This window comes from Ascaphus truei, chromosome 1 (genome assembly GCF_040206685.1).
Source record: "Ascaphus truei isolate aAscTru1 chromosome 1, aAscTru1.hap1, whole genome shotgun sequence".
NCBI classification, from domain to species: domain Eukaryota; kingdom Metazoa; phylum Chordata; class Amphibia; order Anura; family Ascaphidae; genus Ascaphus; species Ascaphus truei.
The window spans coordinates 538,071,782-538,098,157 of NC_134483.1; the positions used below are offsets into that span (position 1 = coordinate 538,071,782).

The 26,376-nt window shown below is 45.6% G+C and overlaps 1 protein-coding gene across 16 annotated transcripts in view; it reads left to right on the forward strand.

Annotated features, from left to right (window-relative positions):
• DYSF (dysferlin) overlaps positions 1–26,376 on the forward strand; it is a 406,918-nt gene that overhangs the window by 25,106 nt on the left and 355,436 nt on the right. For 8 of the 16 annotated variants that reach the window (XM_075573096.1, XM_075573123.1, XM_075573141.1 and 5 more), the window contains exon 1: positions 10,761–11,124. The exons of 4 other annotated variants lie outside the window; for them this stretch is intronic. In XM_075573096.1, the coding sequence (XP_075429211.1) occupies positions 11,031–11,124 (94 nt within the window). In that variant the 5' untranslated portion in view covers positions 10,761–11,030. Of the gene's footprint in view, positions 1–10,760; positions 11,125–26,376 lie in introns of those variants that run through there. 4 more of the 16 variants (XM_075573195.1, XM_075573204.1, XM_075573177.1 and 1 more) reach the window with 1 other exon arrangement.

A 26,376-nucleotide genomic window follows, 5' to 3' on the forward strand; every position in this document is an offset into this window, starting at 1 on the left:
CTGAGAACATCTTTAAGGTTTATAGCGTTAATGAGGGTGGACTTCGGTGGTGCTGTGCCCTGTGTGCTGACTCTATCAAGATCTGGCGAATTTACCATGTTAAAGTCTCCTGCTAGGATAAGTGGTGTATATCTTCTTTTACTCACCGATCTGAGGAAGGGTATTTGTCCTTCATTGGGCGCATAGATGTTCACTAGGGTGATTGGTGATCCTGCAAGAGAACCTGAAAGTATTAAGTATCTTTACTCTGGATCTGCACTGGACGATTCAAGAGTAAATGGGGTATTGTTACGGAACAAGATAGCAACGCCTCTTTTTTTTTTAATCTACAAGGGGCAAAAAATGCCTGTGGGTAAGTATTGCTGAACGTATTGGGCAGCGTTGAGGTGTTGAAATGTGTCTCTTGTAAGAAGATGATGTCCCCTTTTAATTTATTTATCTCCTGCAGGGCCAATCTGCGCTTCGGTACTGAGTTAAGCCCCTTTACATTAATTGATACTAATTTTATATCAGGTGAGGTAGACATATTTTTGTCTGAGTCTTCTTAACCAGGTTAGCGACTACTTTCCCATGGCAGTCAACCCTCTTTTTTCTTTGGGGGAGAAACCCACTGCACTCCAGATTCCCGGCACCAGCGTCATCCCAGGGCAGAGCCGCCAGGGGGGGGGAGAAGGTTCCTCTGGGAGAGGGGGGGGGGGAAGATGTGTTGGGCGGGGGGGAGAAAGGGGAGACAGTAAGAGGAGAAAAGTAGGAAGTAGATGGGCTATGGATTAGCCATAGACTAAACTCCTTCATTGCCCTAATGGCGAAGGATGTGGGCATAGGGCCCTTGGAGATCTTCTCGTGCGAACAGACACCGGCACTCCCAGGGGGGAAGCCGAGCCCCCTCTTCCATATAGTCTGGTCAGACCCAGACACCCAATTGCACACATATGAAACATAATTGTGGATGTGATAAACCCAAACATAACATTTCAACTTTTTCTTAATAAACTTTTAATCGGGCTCCCCTGCTTCAAACTCAGTGCCAGTCAGTGTCTTTAGTCACTGAGCCGCTCCTTCTCTCTGTGCTATATTAAATAAATAATCTTCTTACATTGACACTAGTGACTGTACTCTTTTCTACAGCTTGATACCGTGATATGAGTGTGAATTAGGGGAGCCTGGTTCAATTCCCGGTGTCTGCTCCTTGTGACCTTGGGCAAGTCACTTTATCTCCCTGTGCCTGCAGTGCCCTGAATAAAGGCGCCATCTAAAATAAATTATCTTCTTATAGTGACACTTGTGATTGTACTGTGATTTCCTTTATGTGTAATTGCATTTATTTCTCTTTTCTATAGCTGGATAATGTGATATATTCTCTGTAATAATATTAAAGCGATTGTCAAATAAAAAGGCAGAGGGGGATATTCCAGTGGCTGCGAGTTTGTCCTGGTAAAACCGCACAGTCTAACATGGTTATAGGTAACGGATTAAAATCAGGCAAGAATCCACATTCTGCCTTACAAATCGCATCCTTTAAACTGCATCTATAAATAGTGACAAGCCGCACGGTGTAACAGACGGAACGCCCAGATTGTACTTCCTCTTCCAGCGGAATGACCTGAGGTGGTGGGAACTCCATCCCCATCCTGGCTTGTGGGTTTGCTGAGATATGGGGTTTGCTGAGATATGGGGGTTTGCTGAGATATGGGGTTTTGCTGAGATATGGGGTTTGCTGAGATATGGGGGGTTTGCTGAGATATGGGGGGTTTGCTGAGATATGGGGGGTTTGCTGAGATATGGGGTTTGCTGAGATATGGGGTTTTGCTGAGACATGGGGTTTTGCTGAGACATGGGGTTTTGCTGAGATATGGGGTTTTGCTGAGATATGGGGTTTTGCTGAGATATGAGATATGGGGTTTGCTGAAATATGGGGTTTTGCTGAGTTTTGCTGAGATATGGAGTTTTGCTGAGATATGGGGTTTTGCTGAGATATGGGGTTTTGCTGAGATATGGGGTTTGCTGAGATATGTTGTTTTGCTGAGATATGGGGTTTTGCTGAGATATGGGGTTTGCTGAGATATATGGGTTTTGCCCTCTCTCATCAAAACCCATGTTTCAGAGTCTGGATGGAAATCGTCGCACCTTTCACCATTGTGTCCAGTGTTTTTGGAGAAGCCACCTGGCAACCCTACTTGGAAATGTAAAAGAACTTCTCAAGGAGAGAAAGATGCGTCGCACAGCACAAAAATAGATGAAGGCTGATGTGGGATAAAAATAAGCTTTATTTGCACAAGGTGCAAGCGAGTCCTCTTGACGCGTTTCGGCCTGGAAGGCCTTTGTCAAAGGCCTTCCAGGCCGAAACGCGTCAAGAGGACTCGCTTGCACCTTGTGCAAATAAAGCTTATTTTTATCCCACATCAGCCTTCATCTATTTTTGTGCTGTGCGACGCATCTTTCTCTCCTTGAGAAGTTCTTTCACATTGCTGCATTAAGCGTCTGCACGCTGAGTTCCTGCTGGCTTGCGGTTTCCTTCACCGAGTCTGCCGTGACGTCATCAGCAAGTACCGTTCAGGCCGCCGGTCAGGTGACCGCCCTCCGCGTGTGCGGGTATTGGGTTGGCGGTGAAGAGCACAGATCACGAGCAGAGACACCCTGACTTCAGCCAGGAGAAGCAGGCACATCACACTGGGAAGACCCGCACAGGCTTCACTAACCACTTCAAGGACTTACACGTGAGTTTCCCGTATCCCAACCTCATAGTGCTCGCGGTGAGCCAGCTGGGGGGAATGATTATATGTTTCTTCATATTACACTAAGGTTGTGTATAGCCTGGGTCTAGAAGATTTACTTTATCTTTCACCAGCAGGACTATGCTATATTCTGAGCGCCTGGAGGGTTAATCAGATGATTCACCCGTTTGTATGGTATACTTGGAAATGTAGAAACTTGACCATGAGACAGCAGAAGAGTACATAATTTATACTAGCGGTTCTGACACCGGGAGATGCGCAAGGACTTCAGCCAAAGAGGGTTATTTACTAAAACCTCTGTGCTGCCAAACTGGGGCACAACCAGTGAGTCAGTAGGAGGAGTTGGGGGAGTTAATTGGCACACAGATTATAATGAGATGTATCACATTCTGCATCTCTGCCCCATCTTGCACCTTGGGGAGAGTCAGTAGGAGGAGTTGGGGAGGAGTTACATGGTGCACAGATTATAATGAGATGTATCACTGGAGACGGACGTTCACAGAGGTACACAATTGGAGTCGTTATAATGTGAAATTATAATAGGCTTTATTGTGCCTTTTCCTTTTCATCAGGAAATTATCCAAACACAGGGGGGGGGAGGGGGAACAAAGCTTCCATTCACTTGGGAGTATTTCCAGTGAAATCCTTGCAATTAGTTCACATCTCCATTAGTTAAGCATTTCTCCCATCCCAAACACATAGCATGAAAATAAGCAGATATAAGCAGTCTCTTAATAATGAAAGTCTTATCTGTTTATCAGCTGTAGAGTAAGCTTCTCTGCTCTCCTGGAACCGCACCCGTGCGTGCACAGAAAAATATCAGCATCCAGGTTTAGAAGTCTTATTGGGTGTCTTGCAATCAGCTCTGCTGTGTGGCTGGCAGAACTCAAGACATTGTGGTGTCTCCAAAGGTCTGCTCTCAGTCAGAGCTAAGGAGTCAGTCACTTCCTGTCTCAAAGGCAGGCTTTTTGTAAACAATCTAATCAGGCAGGTGGTGTTTAGTAATTAACTACCACACTGCTAGATTAAAGGAACATTACTGAGCAGGGATAAGTCCCCTGTTACATACCTCCCCTGTTTGTGGGAAGCTCAGGCTTACCACGGCCAAAGCCCATCCTTCCACTCTCATTCTAGATATCTCTGTGACTTGAATGAGAGAGGATGGAGGAAGAGAACACTCTGTCCCGCTGGGATTGGAGCCCTTTCTCCAGTTTATTTTTGTCTCCTCACAAGGATGCTTGAGATCAGCACTCCTCAGTCGCTCGAGGAGGACTTTTTCCACGTAAGGTCTTTTTATCGCGTGCACGGTCTTGAGATTTCTGTTGCGTCGGGCACTCCTCTTTTTGTAGACAAAGTGTATGGCAACAGTTGTAGAGTAGTTAGGACTAGCCCTTAGAGTTTTCTGCTCTTGAAGTGGTCTTTCTGCAGCTTCTCCACACCACGGAGTCGCCAGTTCAGCTTCTTCAGCTAAGGATTCTTCTGGCTTTGATTCTGCACTCCTACCTCTGATTGTTGCCTGTTGGGCAGCTGTAGGTTTGGCTAGTGCTTTCTTTGGTGGCTCAAACTTCGTAATTTTGTTTTGAAGTTGCGTGGAGTCCCCAACTCTCACTGTACCCTTGTCCTTACGGGCATTAGTTACTGTGGGATACTGGTGCTTGGGCAGAGCCAATACCTTTTTCCGTATTGGAGGAATCTGTATCAGTCTCCTTCATATTCTGGAGCTCTGTAATTTTTGTCGTCAAGGTTGCCGCTGCGTCTGTTTTCTCCTTGGTGTACTGACTCAAGGGAATGGAACAGTCTCTCTGTCTCTCCAGCTCTTGCTCCAGTTTCTGAGCCTTCTCACGCTCCCTCTCATACAGAGTCACCTGGTATCGAAGCTCCGCTTCCAACGACGCTCTGAAGACATGCAGCGTGGCCTTTAGCTCCTGATACTGCTCTGTGGGGACGTACTGGGTATTCAGACGTTCCTGCAGTGCGTGTACCTCTTTAGCAGCCTGCAGTTTTTTTTCCTGTAGCGTTTGCTGCTTCTCCTCAGCATACTGGAGGTGTGTACGCAGACCTTGGAGTTGGTTCTGCAGTCGGTGCTCTGCGTCAAACTTTTCCTTGACTTCTTCTGTTAACTGAAAATTTTCTTCTTTCAGTTTTAAGTTTTCTCTTTTTAATCTTGAACTTTCTCCTTTTTCAGTCTCTGTATTCTTCAGGGCTTCTTTGCAGTCCTCCTTCCATTTACGTACATCTGCTTTGAGAATGACAATCTCCTGGCGTGAGACTTCCTTCTCTAGGTTGAGGGTCTGAAGCTCCTTCTGAGAGACTTTGAGAACTGTACCAAGATTACCAATAGTTTCTTTAGCAATGTCCAGCTCCTCAGTGAGACTGTGTAGTTCCTTTCTGGAAACTTCCAGGTCTGTGCGGCAGCTGTTGGTCTCATGATGTGAGGCATCAAGCTCTATACGAAGAGTGTGAACCTCTTGCTGGAAGACTGTCATCTGCTTCAGTGCCTCCTCATACTTCCGCTTTAGCGTAGCCACCATTTTATCAGATTGGCTCTGCTTTTCATCCATGGCGGAGATAGTAGCCTTTGCAGTATCTAGCTCAGTCTTGAGATCCTCCAATTCGGTCTTGGCCGCAGAGTAAATTGCGAGCACAGTCTTCTGTAGCTCAGCATTATTTTTTCTCTCTCTTCCTAATTCTTCACAGAGCAGATCAGTCATGCCTGGCAATTTTCAGGGCATCTTCAGGGCTGGTCAAGGGATCGTCACTCACTGGTTCCGGCTCCGCTTCCCTGGGATGACTAGTTGAGGGTTCCTCACTGTTGGCACCGGACAGACACTTCTTTGGGGTACACGACTTCTGCCTTGGGCCCTCTGGATATTCGGTTAACCGTGGGACGAATTCTCCATTTTCTCTATGCTGCAGGGCAACTCGGTCCCCCTTTCCCTCCACAGGATCTGCGGACGTGTCTGTTCCTTCCACGGTAAGTGAAGAACTGCTTTTCTTTTTCTTCCTTTTTGATTTGGATGACACCGTCCCTTCAGGGATATTGGGGTCTCCATCTTCATTTGAAATTTTAGCAGCTTCATTATATACGCCAGGCTTTTCTTGCAGTTGCTTTAGCTCACAGACATATTGGGTGATCTGCTGCTCCCGCTCTGTCTCCTGTTGATCATATTCGTCATCAAAGGGAGCGGTCATTTCTGTTCGTGCCGAGTTCAGGCACCCCCACCATTCTTGGGTTGTTTTGTGGATGTGACTCGGTTCGGGTTCCCCGTAAGAGATGTCTTCCTCTTTATTGGACTGGAAGGTCCACTCTTCCGTGGGGTAGGGTTCATTACAGGAACGCTGCATCCTGTCCTCCATTTTTAGGCTATCAGGTGTAATTTTTTTCCTGACCTCAGGAGGCGCTATTGCAGCTGTTGCCACTGTATTTGCTAGAACCCCCAATTGTGGTAGTCCTACAGATGGGCATATTTTGCTTGTAGAGGTCGTAGCTCTCACAGGCATCTCTGTAGACTTTTCTTTCTTGGATAATTTTTTTCAATATCAGCAGTACTGTGCATGCATTTTCTTTTATCAGGTATAGAAGTTGTGCAGTTGCTAGGTAAAAAAGTCTATTTGCTTTACACCATTTTCTTGCAGGGTGCAATCTCCCCGCTTCAGCAACAGAATTTGGTTTTCTGCCTGAGTTCAGTAATTTTCAGTCTCATCTTTGGGTATTATGGCATTCACACTTCACACTTTGGGTGTCTGTTTTTGCTCCCAAGATATATATAGGCAGACTTTTTTACTTGCAGAAAAAAACATTCTTTGCAGTGGACTATTTCTTTCATTCCCGGCAGGGTGACTCAACATTCAGCAATTGGTTTTGAAAAAACCTTTTACACAGTTCAGAAATCACTTTTTCCCCCTATAGGGCAATTTTACACTCAGCATTGGTTTGCTAAAAATTCCACTGCTTCAGCACAGTCTTGTATCAATTTTCACACTTTTCTGCATATACTCCATTCACAGCTGGTAGTCCTATGCGGTGTGGCAAACCTTTATCTGCAAAATCAGTACCACTCGTGGGTCACCATCTGTATTCACTGCTTCAGCGAAACTTTTGAAAACAACAAACACCTATCCCTTTCCAAGGGCTGAATCACTTCTTGAACTCTGACTATTGCTGAAAGGCAAAGACCCCTATTTCAATGACCATATTACACTTTGTGATAGGCAAAATAAGGTTTAGCTACTTCAGCAGTCTCTTCTGGGTTTTTGTAAGTTTTCAGTGGTGTGTATCCCTTTAATTCCGATCTCTGCTGCATGAGGTTTTTTTTTTTTTCAGTCTGTTTGTAGGCAAAAAGCATAAAAAAAAATTTCACATAAAAATCTCCGGTCCTTTTTAACTACAAAGACACCTCTTATCCCACTTCTGACACCAAATGTAGACGGACGTTCACAGAGGTACACAATTGGAGTCGTTATAATGTGAAATTATAATAGGCTTTATTGTGCCTTTTCCTTTTCATCAGGATATTATCCAAACACAGGGGGGGGGGGGACAAAGCTTCCATTCACTTGGGAGTATTTCTAGTGAAATCCTTGCAATTAGTTCACATCTCCATTAGTTAAGCATTTCTCCCATCCCAAACACCTAGCATGAAAATAAGCAGATATAAGCAGTCTCTTAATAATGAACGTCTTATCTGTTTATCAGCTGTAGAGTAAGCTTCTCTGCTCTCCTAGAACCGCACCCGTGCGTGCACAGAAAAATATCAGCATCCAGGTTTAGAAGTCTTATTGGGTGTCTTGCAATCAGCTCTGCTGTGTGGCTGGCAGAACTCAAGACATTGTGGTGTCTCCAAAGGTCTGCTCTCAGTCAGAGCTAAGGAGTCAGTCACTTCCTGTCTCAAAGGCAGGCTTTTTGTAAACCATCTAATCAGGCAGGTGGTGTTTAGTAATTAACTACCACACTGCTAGATTAAAGGAACATTACTGTACAGGGATAAGTCCCCTGTTACAATCACATTCTGTGTTTTTGCCCCGGCTTGCACTTTGGGGAGAGTCTGTAGGAGGATGTGGGGGAGTTACATGGGGCACAGGTTATAATGAGATGTATCATATTCTGCATCTCTGCCCCACCTTGCACCTTGGGGAGAGTCAGTAGGAGGAGATGGGGAGGAGTTACATGGTGCACAGATTATAATGAGATGTATCACATTCTGCGTCTCTGCCTCAGCTTGCACCTTGGGGAGAGTCAGTAGGAGGAGTTGGGGGAGTTACATGGGGCACAGGTTATAATGAGATGTATCACATTCTGTGTCTCTGTCCCAGTTTGCACCTTGGGGAGAGTCAGTAGGAGGAGTTGAGGAGGAGTGACATGGTGCACAGATTATAATGAGATGTATCACATTCTGCGTCTCTGCCCCAGCTTGCACCTTGGGGAGAGTCAGTAGGAGGAGTTGGGGAGGAGTTACATGGTGCACAGATTATAATGAGATGTATCACATTCTGCGTTTCTGCCCCAGCTTGCACCTTGGGGGAGAGTCAGTAGGAGGAGTTGGGGAGGAGTTACACAGTATGCAGAAAAGACACTCCGCGCTAACGCTGTCTGTAGATAAGGTCCCTCTTGCTGCCGTTTGACTGAGGGACTCCACACACCCCCTATAAACGCGAGCTCCTGGAAGGGAGCTCACAGACAGAAAAAGATTAGGCAGATAGGCGCACTAAGGGACATTTGCTCATTTAGTAATATATTAATATATCCCAATACATATAAAAAGGAAGAAACCAATATAACCAAAAAATAACAAATAAAAGGATTAAAAACAATATGAGGCGGAGAGGGGAACAGGACAGTATCGCATCCTCACTAAATAGTCAAAGAAAGGATCCGGAACCGATCAATGAACATACCAAAATGGCAAGGAGACCGAAGAGCCCTGCACAGCCTCCGCCTGAAAAACTCCACGGGAACAGTCTGAGAGAGAGAGGAGGGAGTGAGAGGAGGGGGATGAGAGAGAGTGGAAGAGTTGAAATTGAGTGAGGTGGAGGTGGGCGATTGAGTGAGAGTGAAGGGGGGAATTGAGTGAGAGGGGAGGAGGGGGGAATTGAGTGAGTGGGAATTGAGTGAGGAGGGGCAATTGATTGAGAGTGGAGAGGGAATTGAGTGAGAGGGGAGAGGGAATTGAGTGAGTGTGGAGGGGGGAATTGAGTGAGAGGGGAGGCAATAGGACAGTAGCCTGCAAAAATATTTGTGTTCATTTATTGGTGCAAACAACACACAGAACCCCAGCAAACTCATATATTGGTGCGCCTGAAAAAAAAGTTGCCCCCCCTGCTCTGTGTCACAATACACATCTGTGTTACTGTATCACTATACACATCTGTTACTGCATTACTGTGTTACTGTGTTACTATAAACATCTGTGTTACTGCATCACTACACACATCTGTTACTGCATTACTGTGTTACTGTATCACTATACACATCTGTTACTGCATTACTGTGTTACTGTTTCACTATACACATCTGTGTTACTGTATCACTATACACATCTGTTACTGCATTACTGTGTTACTGTGTTACTATACACATATGTGTTACTGCATCACTACACACATCTGTTACTGCATTACTGTGTTACTGTATCACTATACACATCTGTTACTGCATTACTGTGTTACTGTTTCACTATACACATCTGTGTTACTGTGTCACTATACACATCTGTTACTGCATTACTGTGTTACTGTGTTACTATACACATCTGTGTTACTGTGTTACTGCGTTACGTGTATTCTACTCCATGTAAGAAATATAATGCAGCTCTCCTCTCTATGCTAAGTACGGGAGTCTGAGTGATCATGTTATCTGCACACAAAGCTGCAGCCCCCTCTCTATGTGTCGCTATGGATCAAAGCAAATGTGGTGCAATTATTGGGCAAAGTATCTGCTGTCTCCCAGAAAACAATTTCTATACAAAGCAATAAGATTGCCACGATTTGCTCCACGTCTGCTGTAATACATTGGGAGTGATGTATCAAAGCGAAACCAGTGCAATTCGCGGGGCCAAAGCATTGCCTGCTTCAGCACAGGGGGCGCAGTCGATTGCGCCACCTGCGCTGAAGCAGGGCTATCCTGAAAAACCTGACCTGTTGGTGGCCCTTGAGGACTGGAATTGCCCTCCCCTGGTAATGCTATGAAAACAAAGAGGCGAATGGGCCACCTTAACCCCATCAGTGCTGGATCAACACACAAAGCCAGCAGCATATAGCCAGTGTATCCCCTTCACTCAGAAAAACCCATCCAAAGACCGATGGTCTTAGTACCAGAAGTCAAGAGTATTGTGGTAATGGGCGGTACCACTGCTTTTATACCTTATTTTACAGTCTCTCCCTTTTGTGCTTTTTAGAGCATAGAAAAATGCCTTGCCAGGCCCTCTGGCACTGCAGGGGTTAAGGTCCTTGGTGAGGATGGGAGGTCGCACTCCCCTATTGTAGCCTAAGGCGTGTGATATAGCGCGTGCGTCAGTTAGAATTGGCTGTGTTAGCCAGACGTTTCTATACTAGGAACGCGCGTGCACACGTCCGTGAGCGGTGGCGCGGCAGACCAGGGAAATTAAAATAAAATTGTCTTTTTCGCGCTGCTGCAACGCCACGAACCAATCACAGCGCGGCCTAACGCTGTGATGTCAGAGTCATGCCCTCTAACCGCGGGCGTCACCGCTTGCAGCCTACAAACTAAACGCCGGTCGCCCGCACGCGCAGCAGCAAGAACTATAAAACAAGCCTAAGGCCCCACAAATTGGCAGCCGCCTCCTCTCCTGGGATGCAGGCTCAGGCTTGTGATGGGACAGCATTCCTACATCCAACATGTGTCTGAGTGTGCAGGGGGCGGGGCCACGCCTGCAGGGGGCGGGGTTTTGTTGATGTGCAGAGCTTTCCTCTCCATCTTCTCCTGGAGCTAAATCTCCCTGGCCCCGCCCCCGGACACTCAGGCCCCGCCCCCTAACTGGGGCAACGTTCCATCCAACCTGACTGTACTGAATGCTGGAGCCTGTGATCTGCCAGAGCAGAGCTCTGCTGTGCAAGGCTGCACCAACTGGAGCTGTGCTGCAGAAGTGTGTGTCCTGCAGAACAGTGGGTGTCCTGCAGAACAGTGTCTGTCCTGCAGAACAGTGGGTGTCCTGCAGAGCAGTGGGTGTCCTGCAGAAGTGGGTGTCCTGCAGAACAGTGGGTGTCCTGCAGAACAGTGGGTGTCCTGCAGAGCAGTGGGTGTCCTGCAAAGCTGTGATCTCCCCCTGCCACTGAGAGATGCTGCGCTGTGTGGTACAGAGAGGGAGCAACCTCCCCAATGTGGAGAAAGGGGACAGGCAGAGTGACCCGGTGACCAGCTTATCCTTCAGAGGTGAGTGCCAGGGATCCACAGACCTTAGCAATGACTTGAGTGGGCACCATATGTTGGGTATCTGTACTAATTGGACTGGGTGAGGTAATATGTCCCTATATCCTCAATGGACATATGTTTTTTATCAACCTCACCTACTACTTCACTTTGGGTCAATTCAGTGGGAGCCCTTAATGCATTAATATGGGATAAGGGCACATCTGGTCGGCTTGTCATCAACCTCTAAATACTATAAAGCATACTGGTGCGTATTGTATAGATGCTGTGTGTGTGTATATAATTATATGTACCATATGTATATACTTGTAAATATATCATCAGCCCTTTTCAATCCACTACTGGATGAAGATAAATACATACTGTACATACACATATATATTGGTGAAAAAGGAAAAAGAGCGCTCACCACAGAAAAGACATATAGTATAAAGACAGTCTAATACAATTTATTAAAAGACCACCAATATTATTATGGGGTGTAAGCCAGAAACACTTAAAAACCATATAATAAAAATACCACTGCCTGCGGAATAAGAGTAATATGTGCACAATGCTCACTTTACAGCTGAATAATAATAATAATAATAATAATAGCATGTTCTTGTATAATCAGAGTAATTAATATGTACATAATGCTCACTTGCAGAGGAATAAAAACGTTATCACGGGTCTATGAAGATGGAGCAGTCCAGTAAGTATCCAGATGGTAGAGTATGTTGCAAATTCAGGGTCAAAGTCAATATACCACTATTGTGCATACCACATGGATAATGGTACGTGGTGTCACAATATGGGGTCTAAGAGAGCAGTCCTTATCCGAATTTATAGTTGACTGGGACCTGCAAGTGACTGCCCCAACATCAGACCAGGTCTGGTACAAATCAACTTCTATTCCGCTGTAAGTGAGCATTATGCACATATTACTCTGATTATACAAGAACATGCTATTATTATTATTATTATTATTATTATTATTATTATTATTCCGCTGTAAGTGAGCATTATGCACATATTACTCTGATTATACAAGAACATGCTATTATTATTATTATTATTATTATTATTATTCCGCTGTAAGTGAGCATTGTGCACATATTACTCTGATTATACAAGAACATGCTATTATTATTATTATTATTATTATTATTCCACTGTAAGTGGGCATTGTGCACATATTACTCTGATTATACAAGAACATGCTATTATTATTATTATTATTATTATTATTATTCCGCTGTAAGTGAGCATTGTGCACATATTACTCTGATTATACAAGAACATGCTATTATTATTATTATTATTATTATTATTCCGCTTAAGTGGGCATTGTGCACATATAACTCTGATTATACAAGAACATGCTATTATTATTATTATTATTATTATTATTCCGCTGTAAGTGAACATTGTGCACATATAACTCTGATTATACAAGAACATTCTATTATTATTATTATTCCGCTGTAAGTGGGCATTGTGCACATATTACTCTGATTCCGCAGGCAGTGGTGTTTTCATTACATGGCTCTCAAGTGTTTCTGTCATTACACCCCACAATAATATTGGGGGTCCTTTGATAAATTGTATTAGACTGTCTTTATACTATATGTCTTTTCTGTGGTGAGAGCTCTTCTTCACCACTATTTATCTATTATCGGATTGGGCTCCTCATTTATATACTCACATTTGGCACTATCATTTACTATTTTTTGAGATACATTCATTCTGCACATAGTATACATACATACTGTACATACATACATACATACATACATACATACATACATACATACATACATACTATAGTGACACCATGTATACAGTACTCACAATGAGTAAAAAATGCAAATATACCTTTCCTGTTCAGTATATTTGACACATTTCTTAATGTCACAAGGTTATTGCCAGTTCAGACTTTGAAGTTTAAATGGCACTAGCACCAGGGGAAATTACCCCTAAGATGCAGAAACTAGAAGGGACTTTTATTGTAATGTGCAACTGCAAGACACTGCTTCCCTGACTCCTCCTAACCAGAGGAAGGACACTGCTTCCCTGACTCCTCCTAACCAGGAGAAGGACACTGCTTCCCTGACTCCTCCTAACCAGGAGAAGGACACTGCTTCCCTGACTCCTCCTAACCAGGAGAAGGACACTGCTTCCCTGACTCCTCCTAACCAGAGGAAGGACACTGCTTCCCTGACTCCTCCTAACCAGAGGAAGGACACTGCTTCCCTGACTCCTCCTAACCAGGAGAAGGACACTGCTTCCCTGACTCCTCCTAACCAGGGGAAGGACACTGCTTCCCTGACTCCTCCTAACCAGAGGAAGGACACTGCTTCCCTGACTCCTCCTAACCAGGAGAAGGACACTGCTTCCCTGACTCCTCCTAACCAGGGGAAGGACACTGCTTCCCTGACTCCTCCTAACCAGGAGAAGGACACTGCTTCCCTGACTCCTCCTAACCAGAGGAAGGACACTGCTTCCCTGACTCCTCCTAACCAGGAGAAGGACACTGCTTCCCTGACTCCTCCTAACCAGGAGAAGGACACTGCTTCCCTGACTCCTCCTAACCAGGAGAAGGACACTGCTTCCCTGACTCCTCCTAACCAGAGGAAGGACACTGCTTCCCTGACTCCTCCTAACCAGAGGAAGGACACTGCTTCCCTGACTCCTCTTAACCAGGAGAAGGACACTGCTTCCCTGACTCCTCCTAACCAGGAGAAGGACACTGCTTCCCTGACTCCTCCTAACCAGAGGAAGGACACTGCTTCCCTGACTCCTCCTAACCAGGAGAAGGACACTGCTTCCCTGACTCCTCCTAACCAGGGGAAGGACACTGCTTCCCTGACTCCTCCTAACCAGGGGAAGGACACTGCTTCCCTGACTACTCCTAACCAGGAGAAGGACACTGCTTCCCTGACTCCTCTTAACCAGAGGAAGGACACTGCTTCCCTGACTCCTCCTAACCAGAGGAAGGACACTGCTTCCCTGACTCCTCCTAACCAGAGGAAGGACACTGCTTCCCTGACTCCTCCTAACCAGAGGAAGGACACTGCTTCCCTGACTCCTCCTAACCAGGGGAAGGACACTGCTTCCCTGACTCCTCCTAACCAGGAGAAGGACACTGCTTCCCTGACTCCTCCTAACCAGGAGAAGGACACTGCTTCCCTGACTCCTCCTAACCAGGAGAAGGACACTGCTTCCCTGACTCCTCCTAACCAGGGGAAGGACACTGCTTCCCTGACTCCTCCTAACCAGGGGAAGGACACTGCTTCCCTGACTCCTCCTAACCAGGAGAAGGACACTGCTTCCCTGACTCCTCCTAACCAGGAGAAGGACACTGCTTCCCTGACTCCTCCTAACCAGGGGAAGGACACTGCTTCCCTGACTCCTCCTAACCAGGGGAAGGACACTGCTTCCCTGACTCCTCCTAACCAGGGGAAGGACACTGCTTCCCTGACTCCTCCTAACCAGAGGAAGGACACTGCTTCCCTGACTCATCCTAACCAGGAGAAGGACACTGCTTCCCTGACTCCTCCTAACCAGAGGAAGGACACTGCTTCCCTGACTCCTCCTAACCAGAGGAAGGACACTGCTTCCCTGACTCCTCCTAACCAGGGGAAGGACACTGCTTCCCTGACTCCTCCTAACCAGGAGAAGGACACTGCTTCCCTGACTCCTCCTAACCAGGAGAAGGACACTGCTTCCCTGACTCCTCCTAACCAGGAGAAGGACACTGCTTCCCTGACTCCTCTTAACCAGGAGAAGGACACTGCTTCCCTGACTCCTCCTAACCAGGAGAAGGACACTGCTTCCCTGACTACTCCTAACCAGGAGAAGGACACTGCTTCCCTGACTCCTCCTAACCAGGAGAAGGACACTGCTTCCCTGACTCCTCCTAACCAGGGGAAGGACACTGCCCATGTTGTAGTAGTGGATGGGTTTGCCACAGATAGTGAGACAGTTTAATACATTGTGGGATACAAAGTATTTACTGGTGGAGCTTGGTTTCCTGGTGCTCTGATGATGATGCTTTGTAGTGCTGAAACGATGGCTTTTGAAAAACATACGTGCATGAAACCAGTCCTTATACTGTGCTGCTGGATCTCCCTGTCACCATAGTATGAGGCTACGTGTGGGTTTCTAGTCATTAGTTGGTGATCTCTGCATCCTGACAGGGCTGAGCTCTGCTCATTCCAAGTTTCCATGTCAGGAAAGCGATGGAAATAAGAGATCCCCCTTATTGAGAAGCAGGGTCACAGCATATTGGAAAGTGGCAGTTTTGGACCCAATTTGACCAAAGAGCATCAGTTCCCTTTAGGGTGTCAATGTATTAAAGCAGGGGTTCTCAACTCCAGTCCTCAAGGCCCCCCAACAGGTCAGGTTTTCAGGATATCCCAGCTTCAGCACAGGTGGCTCAATCAGTCCCTGCTTCAGCACAGGTGGCTCAAACAGAGCCTCAGACTATGACTGAACCTCCGATTAAGCCACCTGTTCTGAAGCTGGGATACCATGTTGGGGGGGGGGGGGGGTGTTTGAGGACTGGAGTTGTATTAAGGAACTGTGCTCCAGATTGTGATTTTAGGAGTGTTAAAAGGAGGAGCTCGGGATTGTTTCCATAAAACACAAAATGTACAATATTTGTGTACCTGTGTGCGTCACGTTGTCTCCCCAATAAAACCCACCAGGTGTAAGGTGGTCAGACCTCCTTAGTTAGCAATCTGCACAAGATGTAGGCAACATGAATAAGAAGCTTGTTACTTATTTATAAAATAAAAGCTATGATGACAGACACATGGTTACAAATACATGGTTACATTAAGTGAGCAGAGATATACATTATATACAAGACGTTGCATGCACAGTGAGAGATAATATATGTTACAGTACAGTATATATGACTCAGTTTGGAGCAGAACATAGATTAGTGCATGAAAACAAACTTTTCTGTGCGCTTGTGTATATATATATATATATATATATATATATATATATGTGGGGATGTCTTTATCACTTGGACTATATAACTTCTTGGTGTTTATGTAAATTATTCTGTGCTTATCTACCCCCCCCCCCCCTCTCCAGTGCAAATTAAAGATTTAGCTTAGAAAAATATATGTCAATTTCTCATTACCCCATAATTGTTACTATTCTTAGTTTGTTGGGTTTTTTTTGCAAACCATTGCTGGCCTCTCTGGCCATGGATGCTTCTGAAACAGTGTAGGTTGACAGATATTCTATATATTATTTCCGATCTTATTGAGATTGTAGCCTAAGTTCTTCTAAGCCAGTGGTTTCCAACTTTTGTTTTGGTTAAGGAACCCTATAATTATATTGTGACATTTTGGGGAACAACTCTAATAGCGCATCTGAGATCAGATACATTGTAAGGAACCCCAACCCTCTCTAATAGCGTGTCTGAGATCAGATGCATTGCAAGGAACCCCAACCCTCTCTAATAGCGCGTCTGACATCAGATGCTTTGTAAATTCTTCTGCATTTGGTACAATTTTCGAATGACCTAGAAATTGCAGGGAACCCTTTAGGGAATGCCTGCAGATCCCTGGTTCAAAAACACTGGTCTAATTCTATTTTTGTGTTTGATTACAAAGTTATTTTACTTTGCTGCAACATTTCATTATGTTTTCCCTATGGAAAATGTTGGTTCCCTATTCAATAATAATATGTTTCTCTGCTGTGGTTTTTAGCCTCCGGAGTCATCTTTTGCTTTCATTTCAGAGGTGCCCATGTCATTTTAGTTGGCCATATATAGACTCACAGCTCCAAACGTCCTTCAATGAAGTGCAAAGGGATTGACTCATTGTAATTCCCATTGTTATTCTTCTTAACAGCTCACCCCTTCCTTTTCCTTTTCCCGTGTATGATGGATTGGCATCCAGGAAACCTTTGCAATTAAGATGTACTCCTTGTAAGCATGGAACCACACGCAGGCGTTGTGAGTGTGGCGGTGGCAGCAGCTCTGGGACTTTGTCCTGTCCAAAACCTTTTAGGATTCGTTATAATTACCCACAGCAATGATAACGAACACTTATAAGCGCACCCACATGTCTGACAGAGGTCCACAAACCTGCCTTACCCCATAACCACACAGTGCCCCGGGCTTCCACTGCAGCAAAGGATTCTGGGCAATTACTTTGCAAATGAGCACTCAGAGCGTGTCAGCTTTTAGCTTCTTATCCACTTTATCATTTCGCAATGATGCTTTGCGCGGATCACCAGCGCCGCTTGGGTCAGTGTCTCCCGACCAGGGAGACATGTCCGCGAAGGATGCCTCCGACTAACCCGGAGAATGAACCTCCCCTCTGGCCTCTAAGGGGTTAAAACCCAATGATGATGTGGGAAATAGGGATGTGTAACGGTAACCATCACTATCATTATAATAGTGGCTGTGAATACAATGGTAAATGTAACCTGTGTTAAGAATGGTTCCATTAGTGTTTAATTTCCAAGCTTAATATGAATGATTAACTATTAAAGCGACAGCGACTCTCAGCAATAGAGGTGTCTTGAGGGAAAAAAGAAACAAGAAACAGTTACAGGTTCCAAGGAAACCTGTGAGTGATCCAGAATATACCCAGTGTCAAAGCTGAATCAGGGACTTCGGTTTTTGTAAAGCAAGTTGAGTTTATTCTGCTATGAGAACGCCACGCTTCGGCCTCTCTGTTGGCCTCTTTGAAGTGAAGGGGCATAGATAATCATTACAATGGTGTCCCTTATATAGCCCCACAAAAATAGGACAGTCCCCAGCTGTAGTCAATCCTCCGTCACCGTCCCGCGTCCTCGTAGGTTTCATTCATCCCGCGGAGTTTCGTCTGACGTCATCGTGGGCGTATCCTACGTCCGAAATGATGCCTCATGTGGGTGTGTCCGGCGGCGTCTCCTCGTTCCGCTGACGATACTATGTCTGCGTCGCTCGATCCTGGAAACGTTCCCCGTGGCGTCCGGCGTTCAACTTTGACACTGCAAAAAAAAAAAATGGCACCAGGTTTATCAAAGAAAAACCTCCCATTGAATTCCCTTTTCTTTTATGAATATGGCTGTTTTTTGCCGTTCCTTTGGCAGCCGGGAGACTTTAGTAAATAAGCCCAGAAATGCCTCACATAACTTGCTAATGCAGAAGGATCCCTACTTATAACCAGCTTTCATATTGTCTGCAGTGAGTCCGAGCTTCCCTGCTGCAGTGATTCCGAGCTTCCCGGCTTCCCTGCTGCAGTGATTCCGAGCTTCCCTGCTGCAGTGAATCCGAGCTTCCCTGCTGCAGTGATTCCGAGCTTCTCTGCTGCAGTGAGTCCGAGCTTCCCTGCTGCAGTGATTCCGAGCTTCTCTGCTGCAGTGAGTCCGAGCTTCCCTGCTGCAGTGATTCCGAGCTTCTCTGCTGCAGTGAGTCCGAGCTTCCCTGATGCAGTGATTCTGCTGCTATAAACGTTTGGGTCGGTTCTGAAAAGCTGCAAAACTGGGGCAAAAAGAACTGCAACAAATTTAGCAAGAATGGTTTCCTCCATGCAATCCAATGGTAGTTTTCTCTTTGCTAGATCTGGTGCAGTGTTTTGTCCTTGACTGAGCCACCTGTGCTGAAGCAGGGATATCCAGAAAACCTGACCTGCTGCTGGCCCTTGAGGAGTGTGGCTGGCCACCCCTGCTCAATAACACTTAGGGTTTATTTATTAAGGTTTCCCATATGCAAACATTTGGATAAAGCAAATGCTCACAATTACACCTGTTTTATCAAAGGAAAAACTCCAATTAACTTTCAACGGGTTCCCACTTCTTTAATAAATCTTGTGCTGTTTTGTGCACGGGGTTTTCCTCTAGTTTTGCAGTCGGGAGTCTTTTAGTAAATATCCCCTTAATCCCTGATTAGCAACTCAATTCGGGCTGAGATCTGTTAATGAGCCATTTAATAAATATGCCCCAGCAAAAGACTACTACACCATAATATACAGTTAGGTCCGGAAATAATTGGACACTGACACAATTTTCATAATTTTGGCTCTGTACGCCACCACAATGGATTTGAAATGAAACAACCAAGATGCAATAGAAGTGCAGACTTTCAGCTTTAATTCAAGGGGTTGAACAAAAATATCGTATGAAACGTTTAGGAATTGCAACCATTTTCATACACAGTCCCCTTATTTCAGGGGCTGAAATGTAATTGGACAAATTAACACAATCATAAATTGAAGTCTGGAATGCATGGACATCACCAAACGTTAGGTTTCCTCCTTTGTGATGATTTGCCAGGCCTTTACTGCAGCTGTCTTCAGTTGTTGTTTGTTTGTGGGCCTTTCTGCCTTAAGTTTTGTCTTCAGGAAGTGAAATGCATACTCGATCGGGTGGAGATCAGGTGATTCACTTGGCCATTGCAGAATATTCCACTTCTTTGCCTTAAAGAATTCCTGGGTTGCTTTCGCAGTATGTTTTGGGTCATTGTCCATCTGTAAAGTGAAGCACCGTCCAATCAACTTCGCTGAATTTGGCTGAATCAGATGAAGTGGTATGCTTCGGATCATGAGCCATTCCAAGCCCTCTACATACTTTTTTCTTCCCATCATTCTGGTACAGGCTGATCTTAGTTTCATCTGTCCAAAGAATGCTGTTCCAGAACTGGGCTGGCTTTTTTTAGATATTGTTTGGCAAAGTCTAATCTGGCCTTTCTATTCTTGATGCAGACCTTTTACCTGCTTAATTGATGATGAAATAACGAAGGAATAGCCTACACCTGTCCATGAAACAGCTTTTGAGTCAATTGTCCAATTACTTTTGGTCCCTTGAAAAAGAGGGGGCTACATATTAAAGATGTAATTCCTAAACCCTTCCTCCAATTTGGATGCACATACCCTCAAATTAAAGCTGATAGACTGCACTTTAAGCCCATATTCATTATTTAACTGTAACTTGAATTTATGTTGGTACACAGACGAAATAACAAAACTTGTATCAGTGTCCAATTATTTCCCGACCTAACTGTACGTATTCAAACATACTACAGACATGGGTCCACAAGTAAGACACATCCGGACCTAAATAAAAAAGATATTTGTACATTTTAATGCAGATAGAGATTTGTGATGACAGACGTGTTCCTCGAATATTTATTGTTAGAAGAACACGCACGCTCAGTGAGTCCGGACACTGACTCTAATCAGTGACAGTGTGAATCAGGGGAACTTGGTTCAATTCCCAGTGTCGTCCTTGTGACCTTATCTCCAAAATCCGATTGTAAGCTCTGCGGGACAGGGACTGTGTGTGTAACATTCCTATGTGCTGCGTACCGCGTGCTATACTGTCATTGGGAAGCACTTTGAGTCCTATTGGGAGAAAAGCGCTATATGAAATCGTTATTATTATCCTGGAGGAGAGAGTACGGTGGGGAAGACGAGGCAACAAGGCTTTACAGGGAGGGGTGAACACACAGAGTAATGTTTAATGAATGCCCTGCTAGATCAGGGTATGTTACGCTGGGTACAGCGTGTGTACAGTATATAGTTATTTGTTTATATACAGAACCCTAGTCCTGCCCGTATTGAGATGGTTTCTTTCCGTTTTTACCCTTAATGTGCTGAGGTGGCTCTCAGGAGGAGTAATGATGTTGGTTATTGCCTCTATACACCAGGCTGTGCTGTAGACGAGTTGCAGCTTGCCATGCGGAGTGCTGCAATATCTGTAGCTTTAGCCTATTGCAATGTTATGAGAGATGCTCAGGAGATACTGTAGCCTAAGGTAAAATAACTACGTCACTTCAAAGGCGGTGTGCTCCCTGCTCCTACAGAACTCTGTCTTCCTTCTCCCGAGGCTCCCTTGTCCCACCTCTAGGTCAGGGGCGCTCAACTCCCAGTCTTGGGGGCAACAGGTCAGGTTTTCAGGATATCCCTGCTTCAGCACATGTGGCTCAATCAGTCCCTGCTTCACCACCGGTGGTTCAATTAGAGGCTCAGTGTTCGACTGTGCCTCTTATTGAAGCACCGATGCTGAAGCTGGTGTATCCAGTCACTGTTAATAGGGACTGGTTAAATAGTTCTGTATTCGGTGTTGCTAGCTCACTCCTAAACGCTTAAAACCGCTGGATGTATCCCATCTGGTCCCATTGACTTGTCTACTTGCAGCTCTGAAAGTTCCATTAGGACTTTCTCCCCAGTGAATGGACGTGTGTCCAACTCCTTTCTATTTGTATTCCTGTTACCCAACTCCGCTCCCTTCCCTTCACCTTCAGTCCCACTGAGCAGCGTTAAAGCTGCACACCAAGCCATATCCTACATGTGTGTAATCCATATCTCCCCCCAATCACAGATAGGGTGCATGTGAGGAGAATATATATGTGAAAAAAAATTATAGTGTTAAAAGGCGCCAGCAGGTAAAGGATATATTCACCAACAGGAAGAAAACCGAAATGGATTCCAGACGGTAGAGATGTGCTTAAAGAAAATGCAAAAAACACAAAACATAGTGTAATACTGTATGTACAAGAAACAAACAACATATACTATACTAATATTAATTAAAAAATATATATCAGCTGAGATCAAGGGTGGTAAGAATTTTACAACATTTAATAAAATAGTTTAAAAACACTGGACATAAAAAACATAGCAAATAATATAACACATTAATCTAAGACAATATTAAGGACAATTAATATGGGACCCGTGTTCAGCTACACCAGGTGGAGTGCCCACTCACCGGACGAAAATGGTTTGCAAGCGGTGGATATATTGGAGAGTATCCCCTCTCTTTTCAGCTCACACAGCCACTGCACAGGAATCTGGGCCAAGATGATAGTAGCACACGCCAGACCGCGTGTGTTTCTCCCCTGGCTCTCGTTTTTCGTCGCTGCTGGTGATAGCTGAAAACGCAGCAATTGCGTGCTGCTCACTCAGCTGTTGCACCGGGTTCGGGGCCAAGATTTCAGCTACACACGCTGAACTGCGCGGGCTTACTTCTCCCTGGCAATCCCACCTCCTCGTGGCTGGTGGCAGGTACACCGCAGCAGATTCGCGATAATTCTGAGTACAAGCTGATAAACAGCTGATTCGTCACGGCACGGGAAGCACCTCCAGGCGTAGTGATTTGAGTCCCACAAATTAACCCTACGCGTTTCGAGAGCGAGCTGCTCTCTTCCTCAGGGGTTCTAGAGATATGACCCATAGTGTCCTCTTATATAGGGGTCCAATTAAGTCCACAAATCACCCTAATTGGTTTCTTGCACATGCGCAATCAATGTTATGGGGAGACTGATGTCCATTTGTCCGCACATGCGCAGTGCAACATAATAACAAAGGAATAACATACAGAGTTAACACACAGGAGGTCTGAGCCTCTGCCAGTGAGAGCCTCGGGTGTATCCTCTGGAACAATACTATATGGTGCAGCGCCTCCACCTGCGATGGCTCTCAGCAGAGCGGGAGTTGTTCCTCGCAGAACACATTCAAATGAACACATACACTGGATGTAAAATAGCAACGGTCTTTACTATAACAATATGCAGACACTTCTCACTCTATAAACTCTTATCTCTCTATAATAGTAATGGCAACTAACCAAAGCGCCAACGCAGGGCGCAACCCTCCACCGGGTCCACTGTCCCACACCCAAACCCCAAGTGTGTGGTGACCGCGCGGCCCACAAATATGAGGATGTTATAGATGGTGCACTTAGGTGTAGGGTTACCTGCCGAGCGCTCCTGCACTCGGACCAGCAGAACAGTCTTCACAAAGTGGCGGAGGGTCCCTCTACGGCCGAACGCCGGCAGAGACTTGGTTATGGCGAGATGGCCACAACCAAATATCTGATTCCGTACCTACCTACCCCCCCAGCCATTGAAACCATCCTGGAGTAGGTCAAGCCTCATATGTTAATCAAAAGGAGATGTGAATGAAGGTAAACAGTGTACTGCAAAGATTCAGAGCAAAGTCAGATGCAGAGAGGAGACGCAAAATAGAATGAGACAGATAACTATATAATTAACATTCCAAGTCACCAGTACAAGTGGAAAGGAGACATAGTGTAAACAGGAAGCATGGAAACATGCAAAAACAGACCAATTACTGTAAAAAGCAGCCGTCAGTTTCCTCTGTGTTTAAAGCAGTGGGTTTCAACCTTTTTTTTGTTAGGGAACACCACAATTCGATTGTTAAATTCTGGGAAACCCCAACCCTCGCCCCCCTGTCTCTCGCCCCCCGTCTCTCGCCCCCCCCACCTCGCCCCCCTGTCTCTCTCCCCCCGTCTCTCGTGTATCTCCCCCCTCATACTCTCCCTGTTACGCTCCGTCTCCCTCTCACACTTGCGTGCACACACCCTCCCTCTCTCTCTCGCACACACCCACACACTCCCTCTGAGAGTGCGTGCTCTTACCTGATCCTTCCTCTCCCTCCTGTCAGCCGGATGTTAACGCAACTTCCGGCACCGACCGGAGCAGGCAGGGAGAGGAAGGATAGCAGTGACCGGCAGCTCCAGCCAAACTCGGGAGCCGCCGGGGTCACTGCTACGTAGGGTGCCGCCGGGCCTGGGAAAGCTGGAAGTTGTCCCAGCTCTCCCCCCGTGGTGACCCCGTGGTGACCCCGTGGTGACCGTGGAACCCCGGTTGAAAATCACTGGTTTAAATCTTTAGGATAGTATTTTTTTTACTTTTTTTTTGTTTAAGAAATCTATAATTATATTGTGAAATTCTGCGGAACCCCAACCCTCTCTAATAGCACGTCTGAGATCAGATGCATTGTATGGAACCCCAACCCTCTCTAATAGCGCGTCCGAGATCAGATGCATTGTAAGGAACCCCGACCCTCTCTAATAGCGCTTCTGAGATCAGATGCATTGTAAGGAACCCCAACCCTCTCTAATAGCGCGTCTGAGATCAGATGCATTGTAAGGAACCCCAATCCTCTCTAATAGCGCGTCTGAGATCAGATGCATTGTAAAGAACCCCAACCCTCTCTAATAGCGCAACAGAGATCAGATGCATTGTAAGGAACCCCAACCCTCTCTAATAGCGCGTCTGAGATCAGATGCATTGTAAGGAACCCCAACCCTCTCTAATAGCGCGTCCGAGATCAGATGCATTGTATGGAACCTCAATCCTCTCTAATAGCGCGTCTGAGATCAGATTCATTGTAAGGATCCCCAACCCTCTCTAATAGCGCGTCTGAGATCAGATGCATTGTAAGGAACCCCAACCCTCTCTAATAGCGCGTCTGAGATCAGATGCATTGTAAGGATCCCCAACCCTCTCTAATAGCGCGTCTGAGATCAGATGCATTGTAAGGAACCCCAACCCTCTCTAATAGTGCGTCTGAGATCAGATACATTGTAAGGAACCCCAACCCTCTCTAATAGCGCGTCTGAGATCAGATTCATTGTAAGGATCCCCAACCCTCTCTAATAGCGCGTCTGAGATCAGATACATTGTAAGGAACCCCAACCCTCTCTAATAGCGCGTCTGAGATCAGATTCATTGTAAGGATCTCCAACCCTCTCTAATAGCGCGTCTGAGATCAGATGCATTGTAAGGAACCCCAACCCTCTCTAATAGTGCGTCTGAGATCAGATGCATTGTAAGGAACCCCAACCCTCTCTAATAGCGCGTCTGAGATCAGATTCATTGTAAGGAACCCCAACCCTCTCTAATAGTGCGTCTGAGATCAGATGCATTGTAAGGAACCCCAACCATCTCTAATAGCGCGTCTGAGATCAGATGCATTGTAAGGAACCTCAGATGCATTGTAAGGGACCCCAACCCTCTCTAATAGTGCGCCTGAAACCAGATACATTGTAAGTTACACAAACCCTGTATGTATGTATGTATGTATGTATGTATGTATGTATGTATGTATATATGTATGTCTTTATTTATATAGCGCCATTAATGTACATAGCGCTTCACAGCAGTAATACACGTGACAATCATATAAATAACAAATAATACAAATTACAGATCATGGGGATAAGTGCTTCAGACATAAAAGTTAAATTTGGGAAGAGGAGTCCCTGGTCCGACGATCTTACAATCTAATTGGTAGGAGGAACATACAGATACAGTAGGATGGCGTTCTGGTAAGTGCGTCTGCAGGGAGCCAAGCTTTATGTATCAGGTGTATAGTGTTAGCCACGGAGCTACTCATATACTTCGTTAAGCAGGTGTGTTTTAAGGTGGGTCTTAAAGAGGGTGCTAGTCGGCTATAGAGGGCAAGGGTGTTCCAGAGGTGTGGGGCAGTCAGTGAGAAAGGTTTAAGGCTGGAGAGGGCTTTAGATACAAAGGGGGTAGAGAGAAGACATCCTTGAGCCGAACGCAAGAGTCGAGATGATCTATAGCGAGAAATTAGGGCTGAGATGTAAGGAGGGGCAGAAGAATGTAAAGCTTTAAAAGTGAGGAGGAGAATTGAATGTGAGATGCGGGATTTGATAGGAAGTCAGGAGAGGGATTTCAGCAGGGGAGACGCTGAGACAGATTTAGGAAAGAGTAGAGTGATTCTGGCAGCAGGAGTTTAGGATAGAATGTAAGGGAGACAGGTGAGAGGCAGGAAGGCCGGACAGCAGGAGGTTGCAGTAATCGAGACGGGAGAGAATGAGGGCCTGTGTCAGAGTTTTAGCAGTCGAGTAACAGAGGAAATGGCGTGTCTTTGTGATATTGCGGAGGAAAAAGCAACAAGTGTCAGATACATTTTGAATGTGAGAGGAGAAAGTGAGAGAGAAGTAGAGTGTGACCCCTAGGTATTGTGCTTGCGCTACTGGGTGTATGTCACGGGAGAACCAGCTTATTACACCTTTTAATTACCGGGATCATTGATTGAGCAAGTAGAGAGATAAAAATAAATTGCGTTTATTCACCTAATGAACGCACACACCTATATTACACAAAAATACAGTAAAAAGACACACTTACTTTGGAAAACTGGGATAACAAAAGTAATCTTTCCTAATTGCAAACACACAGCAAAATATTCCAGGCCACTTCTCCAATGGGACTGAATCTCAGGTGAATCACACAAGATGGAACTCTTAGATGGAACTCTTAGAACATAAAAATCTGATCTGAAGAATCAGACCTGTGTCAGGGCTTTTCAAACCTCTGGTGTCCAGGTCCCAGAAAACTTGCAGCCCAATCAAAAAACCTTAGCAACTGCATAACGACCAATCTAAAACACTCTTACAGGGTTTCCCACCCCTGAGCCTTTTCCCCGGGCAGGTGAAATATCCCCCTCTGCCCCTTCGCCCCCCCATGGTGCGAGGCTCCACAGC